This window comes from Pseudophryne corroboree, chromosome 3 (genome assembly GCF_028390025.1).
Source record: "Pseudophryne corroboree isolate aPseCor3 chromosome 3, aPseCor3.hap2, whole genome shotgun sequence".
In the NCBI taxonomy this organism is placed as follows: Eukaryota; Metazoa; Chordata; class Amphibia; order Anura; family Myobatrachidae; genus Pseudophryne; species Pseudophryne corroboree.
In genome coordinates, this window is record NC_086446.1 from 459,380,370 (window position 1) to 459,393,923 (window position 13,554).

At 45.3% G+C, this 13,554-nt stretch overlaps 1 protein-coding gene across 1 annotated transcript in view; it reads right to left on the bottom strand.

The window, feature by feature from the left end:
• The window catches only part of LOC135055991 (proton channel OTOP2-like), an 80,086-nt gene extending 67,106 nt beyond the window's left edge, over window positions 1-12,980 (bottom strand). Inside the window, exon 1 of the mRNA XM_063960669.1 lies at window positions 12,429-12,980. Coding sequence (XP_063816739.1) covers window positions 12,429-12,750 — 322 coding nt within the window. The 5' untranslated portion in view covers window positions 12,751-12,980. The remainder of the gene's footprint in view (window positions 1-12,428) is intronic.
• Between the last annotated feature and the right edge of the window lie 574 nt (window positions 12,981-13,554).

A 13,554-nucleotide genomic window follows, 5' to 3' on the forward strand; every position in this document is an offset into this window, starting at 1 on the left:
GCAAAGGCACCTTGGCACGTGCGCACAGTCGGCCAATAATCACTCCATTGTACAGACATCGGCATAACGTACAAACATGTTTCTCCGGCAGGGTCCACAGGTTATCCAGAGGATAACATTGGGATATGATGACGAGACAGCGGATTTGCACCAATCGGTCAAAGCTTTCGGCCTCCCAGCATGTAACGGGCCCGTCCATATATCCCCGCCTCCTGGCTCAGGCAAATCAGTTTTTTGTTTGGTGCGGCAGGAGCCGGAGCTTGGGGCTAATTCAGATCTGCTCACTGATGTGCGTTTTCGCACAGCGGGCGATCAGGTCTGAACTGCGCATGCGCAGGCACTGCAGTGTGCCGGTGCATGCCAGAGATGCGATAGGCATCTCTGCCCAGTGATCGCCTTTGCCTGATTGACAGGCAGAGGCATTCGCTGGGCGGCAGGCCGGTGGCGTGGGGCCGCCATTTTGAGGGCGCGGTCCAGGCAACGCAGGTGTGCCCAGACCGTGCAGGGGTCAGGCTGCGGCAGCTGCATGATATCACACGCAGCCGCTGCAACCTGGAGAGCAAAGGGTAGCTCCCTGCCAGCGTGCAGGAGCTGCGCTGGTAGGGAGCTACTCTTCAGGTACAAAAGCATTGCCACTGTGCGATGCTTTTGTACCTGTGCAGCGGGGGGAGGGCCAGACATGCAGGGTGGACTAGCCCTGTGCTGGGCGTCGCCCCGCATGACAGGGTGGCTGATCGTTTTGCACGGCTACAATTAGGTCTGAATTAGCCCCCATGGTCAGTGGGCTGCTGGTTTTTAGCAGCCATAAGCTTTTTTATTTTATTTTTATAGTCTTACTAATTTTTGAGCGATTTTGTCTAAAAAGCATCTTATACGTACCTTAGAAAGAGTCGCTCTAACAACTCCCCGCCGGGTCGCAAAACCGCTTACCCACGTCTACTACAGTGCTGTTTCGGCGGGGGTCTGAGTAGGATGTTCGAGTAAGTCCAGCAGACGTTACCAGGCTGTGACCGGAGCACGGGGAGAAGGTAAGGCATCGGTTCCGCTTAGAGGGCAACACGGACACAGCCGCACTGTTTTGGGAGACTACCAAACAGTCGCTAACGCGGCTGCCACCCAGGGTGCACCAGCGCTAGGCCCCTCGGATCATAGGCTCCAGGGGTAGTATGAGGCCGTGATCCCTAGGGTTGATGTCAGCAGTGAGGAGTCAGACGCTCCCTTGGTCAACCCTCCCCACGGTTCATGCCCGGTTTCCTCCGAGTTTACCACCATGAACTGAGTTCCTGCTTCCATCTGAGATGCTGTGTATCTAAAAGGACCCAGTTGCAGCATAGGCGGCTGTGTGACGGGTGCGTCAGTGTTCACTTGGGTGTCTGTGTTCACTGTAGGTTCATGGGGCAAGTGTGTATACTATTAGCATCTGGATCCACTCAGCGTTCGCTAAAGTATTGATCGATCCTGGAAGCGGGGTGAAGTCTCCCTGTATCCCACTCTCCTGAGCTGGGTGATGCAGCACTAAGTCTCTATCTACCTTTGAATATGAATAGTTGGATAAGTGCTTGATGCATATGAGTGAGTAAACTAATGCTGCTGTTTTCTTTCGCTGTGAGACTGAATAAAACTCCAATATTAGGTAATGCAGTAATATGTTTCTCCTACACACTTGAAATGTATTTGTGGTTGATTATGCACTCATATTGCTTATTATACTAACGTATAACCTGTGACTGATTGCTAGTGTGATTGCTGACTTTACTATAATTCTGTCAGTTTTTCTGTGTATTCCGACCCTCAATGATGGTGCAAAGCAGGGTAGGGTCGGATAGTGGCCCTCATTCCGAGTTGATCGCTAGCTGCTTTCGTTCGCAGCGCAGTGATCAGGCTAAAAACTGGCACTTCTGCGCATGCGTATGGTGCGCACTGCTCACGCGCAACGTACTTTCACAAAAGCCGATGCAGTTTTACACAAGGTCTAGCGACGCTTTTCAGTCGCACTGCTGATCGTTGAGTGATTGACAGGCAGTGGGTGTTTCTGGGTGGTAACTGACCGTTTTCGGGGAGTGTGTGTAAAAACGCAAGCGTTCCAGATAAAAATGCAGGAGTGGCTGGAGAAACAGGGGAGTGGCTGGCCGAACGCAGGGCGTGTTTGTGACGTCAAAACAGGAACTAAATAGTCTGAAGTGATCGCAAAGTAGGAGTAGGTCTGCAGCTACTCTGAAACTGCACAATTTGTTTTTTTAGCAGCGCTGCGATCCTTTCGTTCGCACTTCTGCTAAGCTAAGATACACTCCCAGAGGGTGGCGGCTTAGCGTTTGCACGGCTCCTAAAAGCAGCTAGCGAGCGAACAACTTGGAATGAGGGCCAGTGTGTCACTTTAACAAATTTTAAAGTGATTACAGTCACAAATTGTGTAGTAACACTGTACAGGTGTGTGATTTATTTATCATGTCTAAGAGCGGCAAGGGTGAGGAAAATACAGCAGCACCAACACTCATTTCATGTTTGTCTTGCAAAGCTGTGTTAACCTCTCAGGATCTGGTTCAAAATGGATTATGTACAAATTGGTTTAGCTTTCACCAAAGCCTTTTAAATAATCCAAGGCAGGCACGGGTTCACGTTGAACCCCCATGGGCTACTTTTGCAAAGACATTGGGGGTCATTCCGAGTTGATCGCCCACTAGCAGTTTTTAGCAGCCATGCAAATGCATAGTCGCCACCCACGGGGGAGTGTATTTTCGCTTTGCAGGAGTGCAAACGCCTGTGCAGCAGAGCGTCTGCAAATGCATTTTGTGCAAAACAATACCAGCCCTGTAGTTACTTAACCTGTGCGATGATTGCTGCGATGATGGTATCTCATGTCGGTAATGACATGAGATACCCGCCCAGCAAACGCCTGGCCACACCTGCGTTTTTCCAAACACTCCCAAAAAATGGTCAGTTGACACCCAGAAACGCCCTGTACCTGTCAATCTCCTTGCGTTTGGCTGTGTGAATGGAATCGTCGCTAGAACCAGTGCAAAACCACAAAGGACTTCGTACCCATACGATGCGCGTGCGCATTGCGGTGCATACGCATGCACAGATTAGCCGTTTTTTTCAATGATCGCTATGCAGCGAACAATGGCTGTTAGCGATCAACTCGGAATGACCCCCATTATCCAGTATAGCTGAGCGGATAATGCCAGCTCCGATACCCTGTTAATCTTTACATGCAACCTTCCACCTGGGGTTTATTATATTCAGCAAGGGAAGCGGCAGCCTCTCAACAAAAACAGGCTGAAAGGCCGGTGGTAAGTAAATCACATAGATATGAAACAATATCTTCACAGTCTACACATGTTTCAAATAAGAAATCATCAGAGGATGAGGTCTCTCATCGCATCACACTCCGGGTCTGCATACGAAGACAAGGAGGAAGGACTCAGCTCGGTAGACATACCTGAGCAGATTAGTGCAATGAAAGCCATTCTTTCCTTAAAGGAGGCGGCAGAGCCTGTGTTAAAATCCAATGCATCTGTGTTTAAACTAGGGATGAGCAGGTTCGGTTCCCTGAGAACCTAACCCCCCCGAACATCACATCTGGAGCCCGGATCTGAGCCAGACTCGGAAACCAGAATGAGGCAAAATGTCATCATCCCGCTGTTGGATTCTCACGGATTTTGGAATCCATATAAGGAGCCCCGCGTCACCGACATTTTCACTCCAGTTCTGGTGAGTGTAGCGAGAGGACATGTCTCCTCAGTGTCTGTGCGGGAAATGGTGTGGCACGTGGGGTGGTGACCTGCTCTTTTGTGTCATTCCAGTGCTGTCTTGTGCTACATCAGTCCAGTGGTAGTGTCTTGTGCTGCATCAGTCCAGTCACAGTGGTGGTGTCTTGTGCTGCCATAAGTCCAGTGCTGCTGTATAAGTCCAGTTTAGTGCAGTGGCGTTGTGTTGTATCAGTCCAGTGGTGGTGTCTTGTGCTGCCATAAGTCCAGTGTTGGTGCCCTGTGCTGTCATAAGTCCAATGGTGCTGCTGTATAAGTCCAGTCCAGTGGTGCTGTGTTGTGCTGCATCAGTCCAGTTGTAGTGTCCTGTGCTGCCATAAGTCCAGTGGTGCTGCTGTATAAATCCAGTCCAGTGGTGCTGTGTTGTGCTGCATCAGTCCAGTGGTGCTGTCCTTTGCTGCGATAAGTCCAATGGTGGTGTCCTGTACTACCATAAGTCCAGTGGTGCTGCCGTTTAAGTCCAGGGGTACTGCCATATAAGTGCAGGGGTACTTCCATATAAGTCCAGTCCAGTGATGCAGCTGTATAAGTCCAGGGGTACTGCTGTATAAGTTCAGAGGTACTGCCATATAAGTCCAGTCCAGTGGTGCAGCCGTATAAGTCCAGGGGTATTGCTGTATAAGTCCAGTCCAGTGGTGCAGCTGTATAAGTCCAGGGAAACTGCCGCATAAGTCCAGTCCAGTGGTGCAGCCGTATAAGTTCAGGGGTACTGCCATATAAGTCCAGGGGTACTGCTGTATAAGTCCAGAGGTACTGCCGTGTAAGTCCAGTCCAGGGGTACTGCCGTATAAGTCCAGTCCAGTGGTACTGCTGTATAAGTCCAGTCCAGTGATGCTGCCATATAATTCCAGGGATACTGCCATATAAGTCCACCAATATTGTGCGTGCATTACATCTGGGCAAATTCCAGCACGTCCCATGTTTTGCACATACAATTCATTTGGTAGTGCAGAATTGTTTTAAAAATGACAGGGGCGTGCAGGAGATGCTGTCGGTGGACCGAAAAATTGTGGGCCACTTTCGATATTCAGCCACTGCGTGCCACTCCTAGATGGGCCAGGTGTTTGTGCCCCACACTTGTGTCGCTTAGCTTAGTTATACAGCTACCTCATTGCACCTCTTTTTCTTCTTTGCATGATGAGCTGTTTGGGGCCTAGTTTTAAAAAGTGCCATCCTATCTTACACTGCAGTGCCACTCCTAGATGGGCCAGGTGTTTGTGCCGCACACTTGTGTCGCTTAGCTTAGTCATCCAGCTACCTCATTGCACCTCTTTTTCTTCTTTGCATCATGTGCTGTTTGGGAACTAGTTTTTAAAAGTGCCATCCTGTCTGACACTGCAGTGCCACTCCTAGATGGGCCAGGTGTTTGTGCCGCACACTTGTGTTGCTTAGCTTAGTCATACAGCCACCTCGCTGCAACCTTTTGGCCTAAAAACAATATTGTGAGGTGTGAGGTGTTCAGAATAGACTTGGAATGAGTGGAAATTAAAGTAATTGAGGTTAATAATACCGTAAGATCAAAATTACCCCCAAATTCTGTGACTTTAGCTGTTTATGTTTTTTCCCCAAAAATCATCCAGATCCAAAACCAAATCACGAAAGGGTGGTTTTGGCAAAACCAATCTAAAACCAAAACACGAGCGAGGAATTAGAACCGAAACCAAAACACAAAACATGAAAAGTGGCCGCCGCACATCTCTAAAATATAATTATATACACATATATATAAAATATCAGAGGGGGCGTCAGAGATATCACTGTATTGGGCCCCAAGATTTCTGTTGCCGGCCCTGGCTCCACTTGCTCCAGGATACAAAGAAAGCTTTCTTCACATTCTCAAGATCCCTCACTGCAGCTATTGCAACCTCCTCCTGACTAGCATTCTTTAATCTATGCCAGTTACAATCTGTTTTAGATGCTGTGACAATAATGGTGTGGTCTTGCTGCTCTACAATGGCCACACCACTAAATTGGAGCCATAGCAAATTCTTTGGTCATCGTAAGTATGATATAATAATCTGAAAGCATGTTAGTCATATATTTTACTGTTGTCACATGATATTGCTTGCATGGAAGCTGTATTATACGCTGTGGACATGGGAGCTTACATCACGGCTGACTAACTCATCAGAATAAGAGAAATGTATTCAAAATGAAAGTGCATTTTTTTGTTATATTTATGTTTTTCTCACAAATACCATTCAACTGGCTGAATGGGAATCGATAAAAAGTGTAACACAAAAAAAGTACAGAGTGAATTGACACATGCAAGTTAATCCAGCAAACGTTATTTATTGCAAGAAAATGCATTACAGAGCTTTGGAGCCACCCACCTGGATCGAGGCATAAGATAGTCGAGGTGCTAACATTTATATATAAACAGGGACCCCCCTTGAGTTTGAGATAATTAGGCCCGTTGACCTCTGTTGGAAAATTGTCCTACACTAATTTAAAGTCTGTGCACCTTGCATGGTCTTGGTCACACTACTACATAAATGGGTTGGGTACAGGATTCTGACAGGATGCCAATGGTCAGAATACTGACAGCAGCGTCCCGACAGTCATAATCCTGACACATTTTGGTAAGTAGGCTACCCCTTACCCTCCCCCTAACATCCCCTACCCACAACCTAACCCAAACCCTCCCCTCCCTGCAACCCCCCCATGCAGATGTCCAAAGTGGGCGGTCCGATGACGCGATTCACACTGAATCACACCAACGTGGACCCGACCCCTGCCTCACAATGCCGGTAATCTAGGCATGGTGTTGCGGGTGACGGGGCCATGATGACGTGGTTGTTCGATAATGCCCCCTGTTCTGACCCCAATTCTGCATCATGTTCCTATAATATGTCCCTCCCCCATGCCGCACCATGCCCCCTGCTGTGCTGACCTGTGGCAAGTATGACACACACAGCAAACTCTGTAGGAAAAACAGGAAAACCTCTACATTTTGCCCTTTATACTGTATATAGGGGCCACTGGCCAGGCTGCGGGGTGGTTTCCAGGAAACTAAAAACCCTCCTGCATTTACCTGTGGTGGGCTACTCTGACCTTGCCCCAATATGATAAGGTATGGGATCATGGATTCCAAAACAGGTGGAAAGACACTTTATGTGCATAACCCTTTCTGAAAGCTAAATACTAGTGTGTTAACAACTGCTAGCTGTACTGGGAGTGATGATGGCTTGCCTGGTTTAAATCTCCACATTGCTTATAGTTGCTAATTCCGCTGCTTACTGCCATACAGTACATTGTCAAACCTTTATTTCAGTCAAATACATTGAATCTAAGTTATGTTTAGCTAGCAGATTTATTCTTAGGAATCCTGAACGTCCCTACACTCATGTTATGTAACCATCTAATATTTTACTGCATGAATGAATCCTTTATTCTAACATTCTGTTAATATTACGGTTATAGATTCTTCTTCTTCTTCTTCTTCTTCTTCTTCTTCTTATTATTATTATTATTAATAATAATAACAATAATAATAACAACAATAAAAAAGAAAACGTGTGTAAACATTTAGATGTTGCCATAATTTGTAAACTTTTATTTGGCTCTGTTAAAATAATATTTCTTGAAAACACATGTAAATGGGAAGAGCATCAAACAACAAGAACCTAAAATTAGTCACATGTACTGTACATTTATTACATGAAAACAATACATATACTACGTGGACCGAAAAATGCTGTGGCTGATTGGTTCATTTCCCACTGGCCTGCACCGGGTCCCCGCCCCCCTTCTCCTTTCCGCCATCCTCACCGATTTATAGCTGACATGATTGGCGCACAGCTCCTATTGTGCAGTGTTCAGAGCTTCTGTGCAGACTAGGCTGCTTGTATCAGCCTAGTCATCCTCTTCCTGCTTCTCACTAGGGTTGGCCATCGGCTTGTACGCCATTAATTGTTACCATCAATGGTGGTATAACCCATCGACGATAGATAACTATTTCTATAGAGTACCATCAATGGTTTTACTATCAGTGTTTTTGCCCTTACGCCGCAAAACACGGGGCCAGATTGCGATGTGGTTGGAGTTGCTACCACTGTTGCTTCCTTGCTAGCAGCTGTGATAGCGCTGTATGATAATGCAGCAGGGAGCACCTATTTCAAGCTGTCACCTCCTGCTGCAGTAGTGATCTGACCTGTGTCTTAGGACCCAGAATCGGATCACTCACGGACCATCTGCTGGCTTGCGGCACCCATGGGGACATGCAAGCCACCCATCGCAGAGGCCAGGAAATCTCCATGCAACCACAGAGATCCCTGGACTTTTCCTTCTCCCTAAACTGCAGCGACATGGAAATGGAGGCCATCGGTGTCTCCACCCTGCCTCCATACAGCATCAGACTGTCAGTCACTGACAGTCAGATGCTGTACTGCGTGCTATATTGCCGATGGTTACACAGTTATGCAATTACCGTCAGTCTGCACATGCATTACAGCTATAATGCGCACATACGGCAATTCATTAGCAATGACCGTTTTAGTGAGACATTAATTGCAAAGTGATTGACAGGCAGAGGGGAGATCAGTGGTTACCTCTCCCATTTGATGGAGGTAATGATGAGTTGCAGCAAAAACTCAGGCGTATTGTGCCCATTTTTGGGGCATGTCTCAGCCTGCAATTCCATACACAATGAACATGGCATCTGCATCTTAAATCCAGCGGCCACACTATGCCACCATAGGGCTACTCAGAACTTTGATAGTTGACTGATGTGCGGCTGACACTAAATCTCTGTATGCAGCTGCTGAGATTAGCAGAGCTGTGGGTTGGTGTCACAGTACACATCCTGGCACTTGCATATTCTCAAATAGGGCCTGATTCATGTTTGTGAGTAAAGCAAATTATGAAGCAACTGGGCAGAACTATGTTGCACTGCAAGTGGGGTAATGTGTGATACCCCAGAGTTGAAATGTATCACTATGCCATGTCCCTACTGCAGCTGCAGATGCCTACATCCCTCAGTATGCCAAAAAAGTAAGATAGGCTTTGGGTTACAGAAGTATGTGAAGCCATGGATATAGGGCACAAGACGTGAACTGGTGGAGGAGCAGGGGCTGTGGAGAGATGGCTGGAAAAAAAAAGGAAGCATCCATGATGGGAATATGTGCAAGCTGTCAGCCAGAGAACATTACGTAAAGTATGGAAGCATGACGTAACATACAGTTCAAGTGAGGAAAACTGGCAACAAATGGGAAAGACAGTGCCCAGAGAGACAAACTGCATTAAAGAGATGACTGAGACTTGTGGTGCCACAGCCAGACCAAGCATTCCAATGGAAAAGAGAGCTCCAAGTCATCCCAGACTGCCCTGAGAAAGGAGGAGAAACCATCGACTTTATGATCCACTGATTTGGTGAGAGACACCCATTTCTTCTAATCATTCACCAGAATGACTTTATGTGCTAGACATTGCTCATAATACATACTGCGTAACGGCGCTGCAACAATTCCATTTAAATACAGATCTTATTTGTACTATGTAACCATTCAAGTAAGGGCCCTAGTTGTGCACACGATTCCTAAATAACCCGGACCAAAAGTAGTCAAGCTACGCTACTAATTCTGATACATGACTTTGTGTCCTGGACTTGTCATCTATTTAATTGTAATTGAACCAAACCATATTGAGGGCTTAATTCAGCATGGATCACTAAATAGAGAATTTGCAAAGCGAGCGATTATGGAATGACTGCACATGCGTAGCGTTTGCATTGTGCACACGCGTGGGTAGTAACGGCAGAAATTACATACAGATCATGATCGCAATGTAGCCACTGTTTGACTGGCAAAAAGCTGGCGTTTCTGGGAGAAAACCTGACATTTTTTGGGTGTGTTGGAAAAAAAATGCAGGCGTGCCCAGACGTTTTTGGGGAGGATCTCTGACGTCAGTGCAGACCACTTCCATGCCATCTCAGTTGCAGATTAGTTGCAGACTCAGACCTAATTACATTTGCTCAGACGGCAACAAATCTTTGATGTTACAAAAATTACGTATGCATCTGTGAATGGATAGCAATCTGTGATGCATTTGCAAACTCGTTCGGGCATTTTTTCATCCTGTCGGGGTGGCGCCTTTCTACTTGCAGACAACTGCCATTTCTAAGAATAACGATCCATGCTGAATTAGGTCCATAAAGCTGTGTGAGTTAAGAAAGTGTGTAAGGCAAGTGTAGGCAAGTCTCTCAAGTAGCATGGGGAGGCATGGGAGCTGAGAGATGGGACGATAATTTAGAGAGAGAGTTAGAGTCAGCATTATTTTTTTAAGAATGGGAGTAATCACTGCATGCTTGCACAGGGAAGGAAAGATACCAGTGGACAGAGAGAGATTATAGATTTTAGTTAAGGTTGGGATGAGCACAGGAGACAGCTTTACTAATTTGTGAGGGTATAGAATCAAGAGAGAGGTAGTAGAGTAGGCAGATGAGAGAAGTACAGGTACCTCATCTTCATTTGTGGGATCAAATGAAGAGCAGAGGGTTCAGGAAGGAAATTGAGCAGATCCCTGGCTGTGGAAGACCATACAATTTCATTTTGGATCGTATCAATCTTGCCATTGAGATGTTACGAACTGATAGTGGCTGGTGGGACTGGTGAGGGAGGGATTAGAAGTGATTTAAATGTATTAAAAAGTTGCTTGGGGTTAGAGGCTTGAGCAGAGATGAGAGATTGGAAATACGTTTGTTTGGCTGTGTCCAGAGCATTACGATAAGAGTGGTAAATGGTCTTATATGTGAGAAAGTCACTTGAACTACAATTTTACGTGACAGTTTTTGTAGGTGTCTTGTGAATTTAGAGTGCCACGGTTGACATCTAAGTCTACGTGGAGTGTGATGGGTAGCTGGAGCTACTTCATCAAGTGCTGTTTCCAGAGTATGGTTAAGGTGTGATACAGCCGTCTCAGGAGAGGTGAGTGTAGTAATTGGTGAAAGCAGTTGTTGCAGAGAGGTTGATAGTTGTTGAAAATTAATAGCATTAATATTTCTGCAGGTTAGAGGAGACTTGATAGACTTCAGTGACATTGAGTTTGACGTAATGGAGGAGAGAATGCAGGTGACAATGTTGTGATCTGAGAGAGAGAAATGAGTGTTAGTGAGTTCAGAAACAGAACATACTGTAGTCTGGTGGTCAGTGCAGTGGCCCTCCTGATGACACACACATCACAACTGACACATCAGAGGCAACCATGCCTGTTAGTAGAAAGCGCCATGGCTAAGTTTTCAAACCAGGAACCAGCTTATGATGCCTTCTGGACAAAGGCTTATGTGCCCCTGATATGGCAGTGTTCATCATTTCTAGCATAGAGCTTGTGCAAGTGGTTCAACTGATGGTGAAGTATAAGATGCACAAAACATGATTGTAGCATCTGTAGACACTGACACTGTAGCCTCAGTCCTCGCACATTCAGATACACGAATGTACACCAGGGAAGGGGCTTTGTTGTGACATTAGCATAATATCGCACACACAACTGCAGCAAAAGACGCAACGAAGGCCACGACTACCTCAGACTCAGAACCAGGCCTGTATGAGAAGGTAATATCCTGCCCCCTCAATAGACCCCACCACCTCAACTTAGTGCTGCTTCTAGAAATTTACCAGTTGATTTTCAATCCCAATCTGCCCCTGGAAAGAGGCTGGCAAACACCTAAACACTAGATGTACACTTATGGAAAATAGTGAGATCGAGACTTATGTAGCTTTACAGTACAAGAACAGACAAAAAAAGCTGCAGTGATTAGGACATAAAGGTACACACAATCTAAATGCAAATGCAGTAATTAGTATCAGGAAAGCAGACATGAGAGGGTTTCCAGGATCAAAACTTGGCCACAGGCCCACGTCTCCAGTTGTGACTTACCTCCTAACAGATGTAGGTCCTAGGTGGGACAGACTTGAGGGGACTGTACCCCCACATGAACAATTTGGTACTTTTCTTTTATATCACTGTGAATATATCACTGTGCTTTTGAGACTTCCATATTTTTGTAGTTAAGAAGGGTACACACTTAGCGATAAATGAAACAATGTCGCTCATTTTGACCCTTCCTGAGCGACGTTGTTTACTTTATCACTAAGTGTGTATGCTGCTGGCGCCAAGTGATGCGCGGACCCGCTGGTCGTTATCTTAGCTCGGTGTCGGCCATGCACGCAGCTCAGTTTGGACTGTCATCCAAAAACTGCATACACGGCGCTCAGTGTTTATGCACTGCCACCAACTGCCCCGGCTCGGGAGATTGAAACACAAGGTGACATTGTTCATAGAGCACATTGCCTAGTGTGTACCCACCTTTAGTTTTTTTCCTACTATGCTTTTATGCAAGCTAAGTCATTTCATTTGTTTCAGGTTTCCATCACATTGACAAACAGTGTTTTCACTTCCAACAAGTGACACATAAGTAGTTATTCTATGGAATTTATGACGTCATGCCTCTTGATATTAGTTCTCTTATGGATACCTTATGAGATTTGTTTATATAACAGCCTACATTATATCCAGTTAATTAAAAGATCATTGGGCAGGTATAAGACTTGTTAAGGACTTAAATATTAACATACACGAACTTAAAACATTACCTATACAAAAATATAAATCTACACAACATAGTCAAATGATTATCACAAAAAGTTAGATCAACTGACTGACCTCTCATCCATATTGGTCCTGCTTCGCAATCCTTATACAGAATGGCATTTTTGTACTTCCATGTGAAGTACATTTGGAAGAACATCCACAGAGTACAGATGACCATCATGACAGACAGGATTATAAGAAAGTCAACCTCATAGACTTCAACATCCTCAGTGTACACACAGGTTAGTAGAGCACAGCTTACAAGTAGCACATTGGAGCCTATAAGCCCAGACAGTAGCCGACCCCCTTTCTTCCAGGCTTCAGGCTGAGGAAGTTTCACCGACACGTCTGGTACTTGGTCATTGGACACGTCCTTCTCTGTCCCAATTTCCATGATGACTTGAGGTCAGGTTTTGTGTGCAGGTATGATCTATTCAGACAGCAGTGCACAGACTAAGAACTTGTCCTTTCTACAAGCTGGTCATATCTGGTCTTCTACTCTTCTCTCTCCGTGGGTTGTCCTACATTCTTTTCTAATTCCATAAATTCAGTGTTAACTTTGTGGCAAAACTTGTTCTCTGCATTTGATCCAGTAGATACTTTCTTATAATTGCTTGCTTTGTTTAAGTAATCAGAGCATTATGTGGATTTCAATACCAGGACTAAGCATTAGCTTATGGGAGGAGCTGTCAACTGTGATGTGAAATGTGGAGATAATCCATAACAAAACAAAACAAAGAAAATTAAATAAAGACTTGTTTAAAAGCAGTTGCTGAAAATTTGGAAGTAAATTGGAAGAGTTGGCAGACGTCAATGCTGTAGGCAGAGGTATGGCACATTAATGTTTCAACATGTTTATAATTTAGTGGTAATTCAATTCTAGAATAGACTTGCAGGCTGTTGACATTAATTCACTCATATTCTTATTTGGTTTTGGTTTTTGGATGGATTTTTGGCAGTTGGTAATGTCAACTAATGTTTCACAAAGTCCTGATTATGAAATGTGATCAGACATTTCATCACTGCTAGTGTCAAAGGATGACACTGACCCATTACCCCTTAAACCAGGCATTCACAACCTCTGTCCTCAAGTCACACTAATATTGCAGGTTTTAGTGATATCCAGGCTTCAGTACAGATGGTTAAATCAAAATAACTGAGGTACTAATTAAGTCACATGTACTCAAGAATGGATATC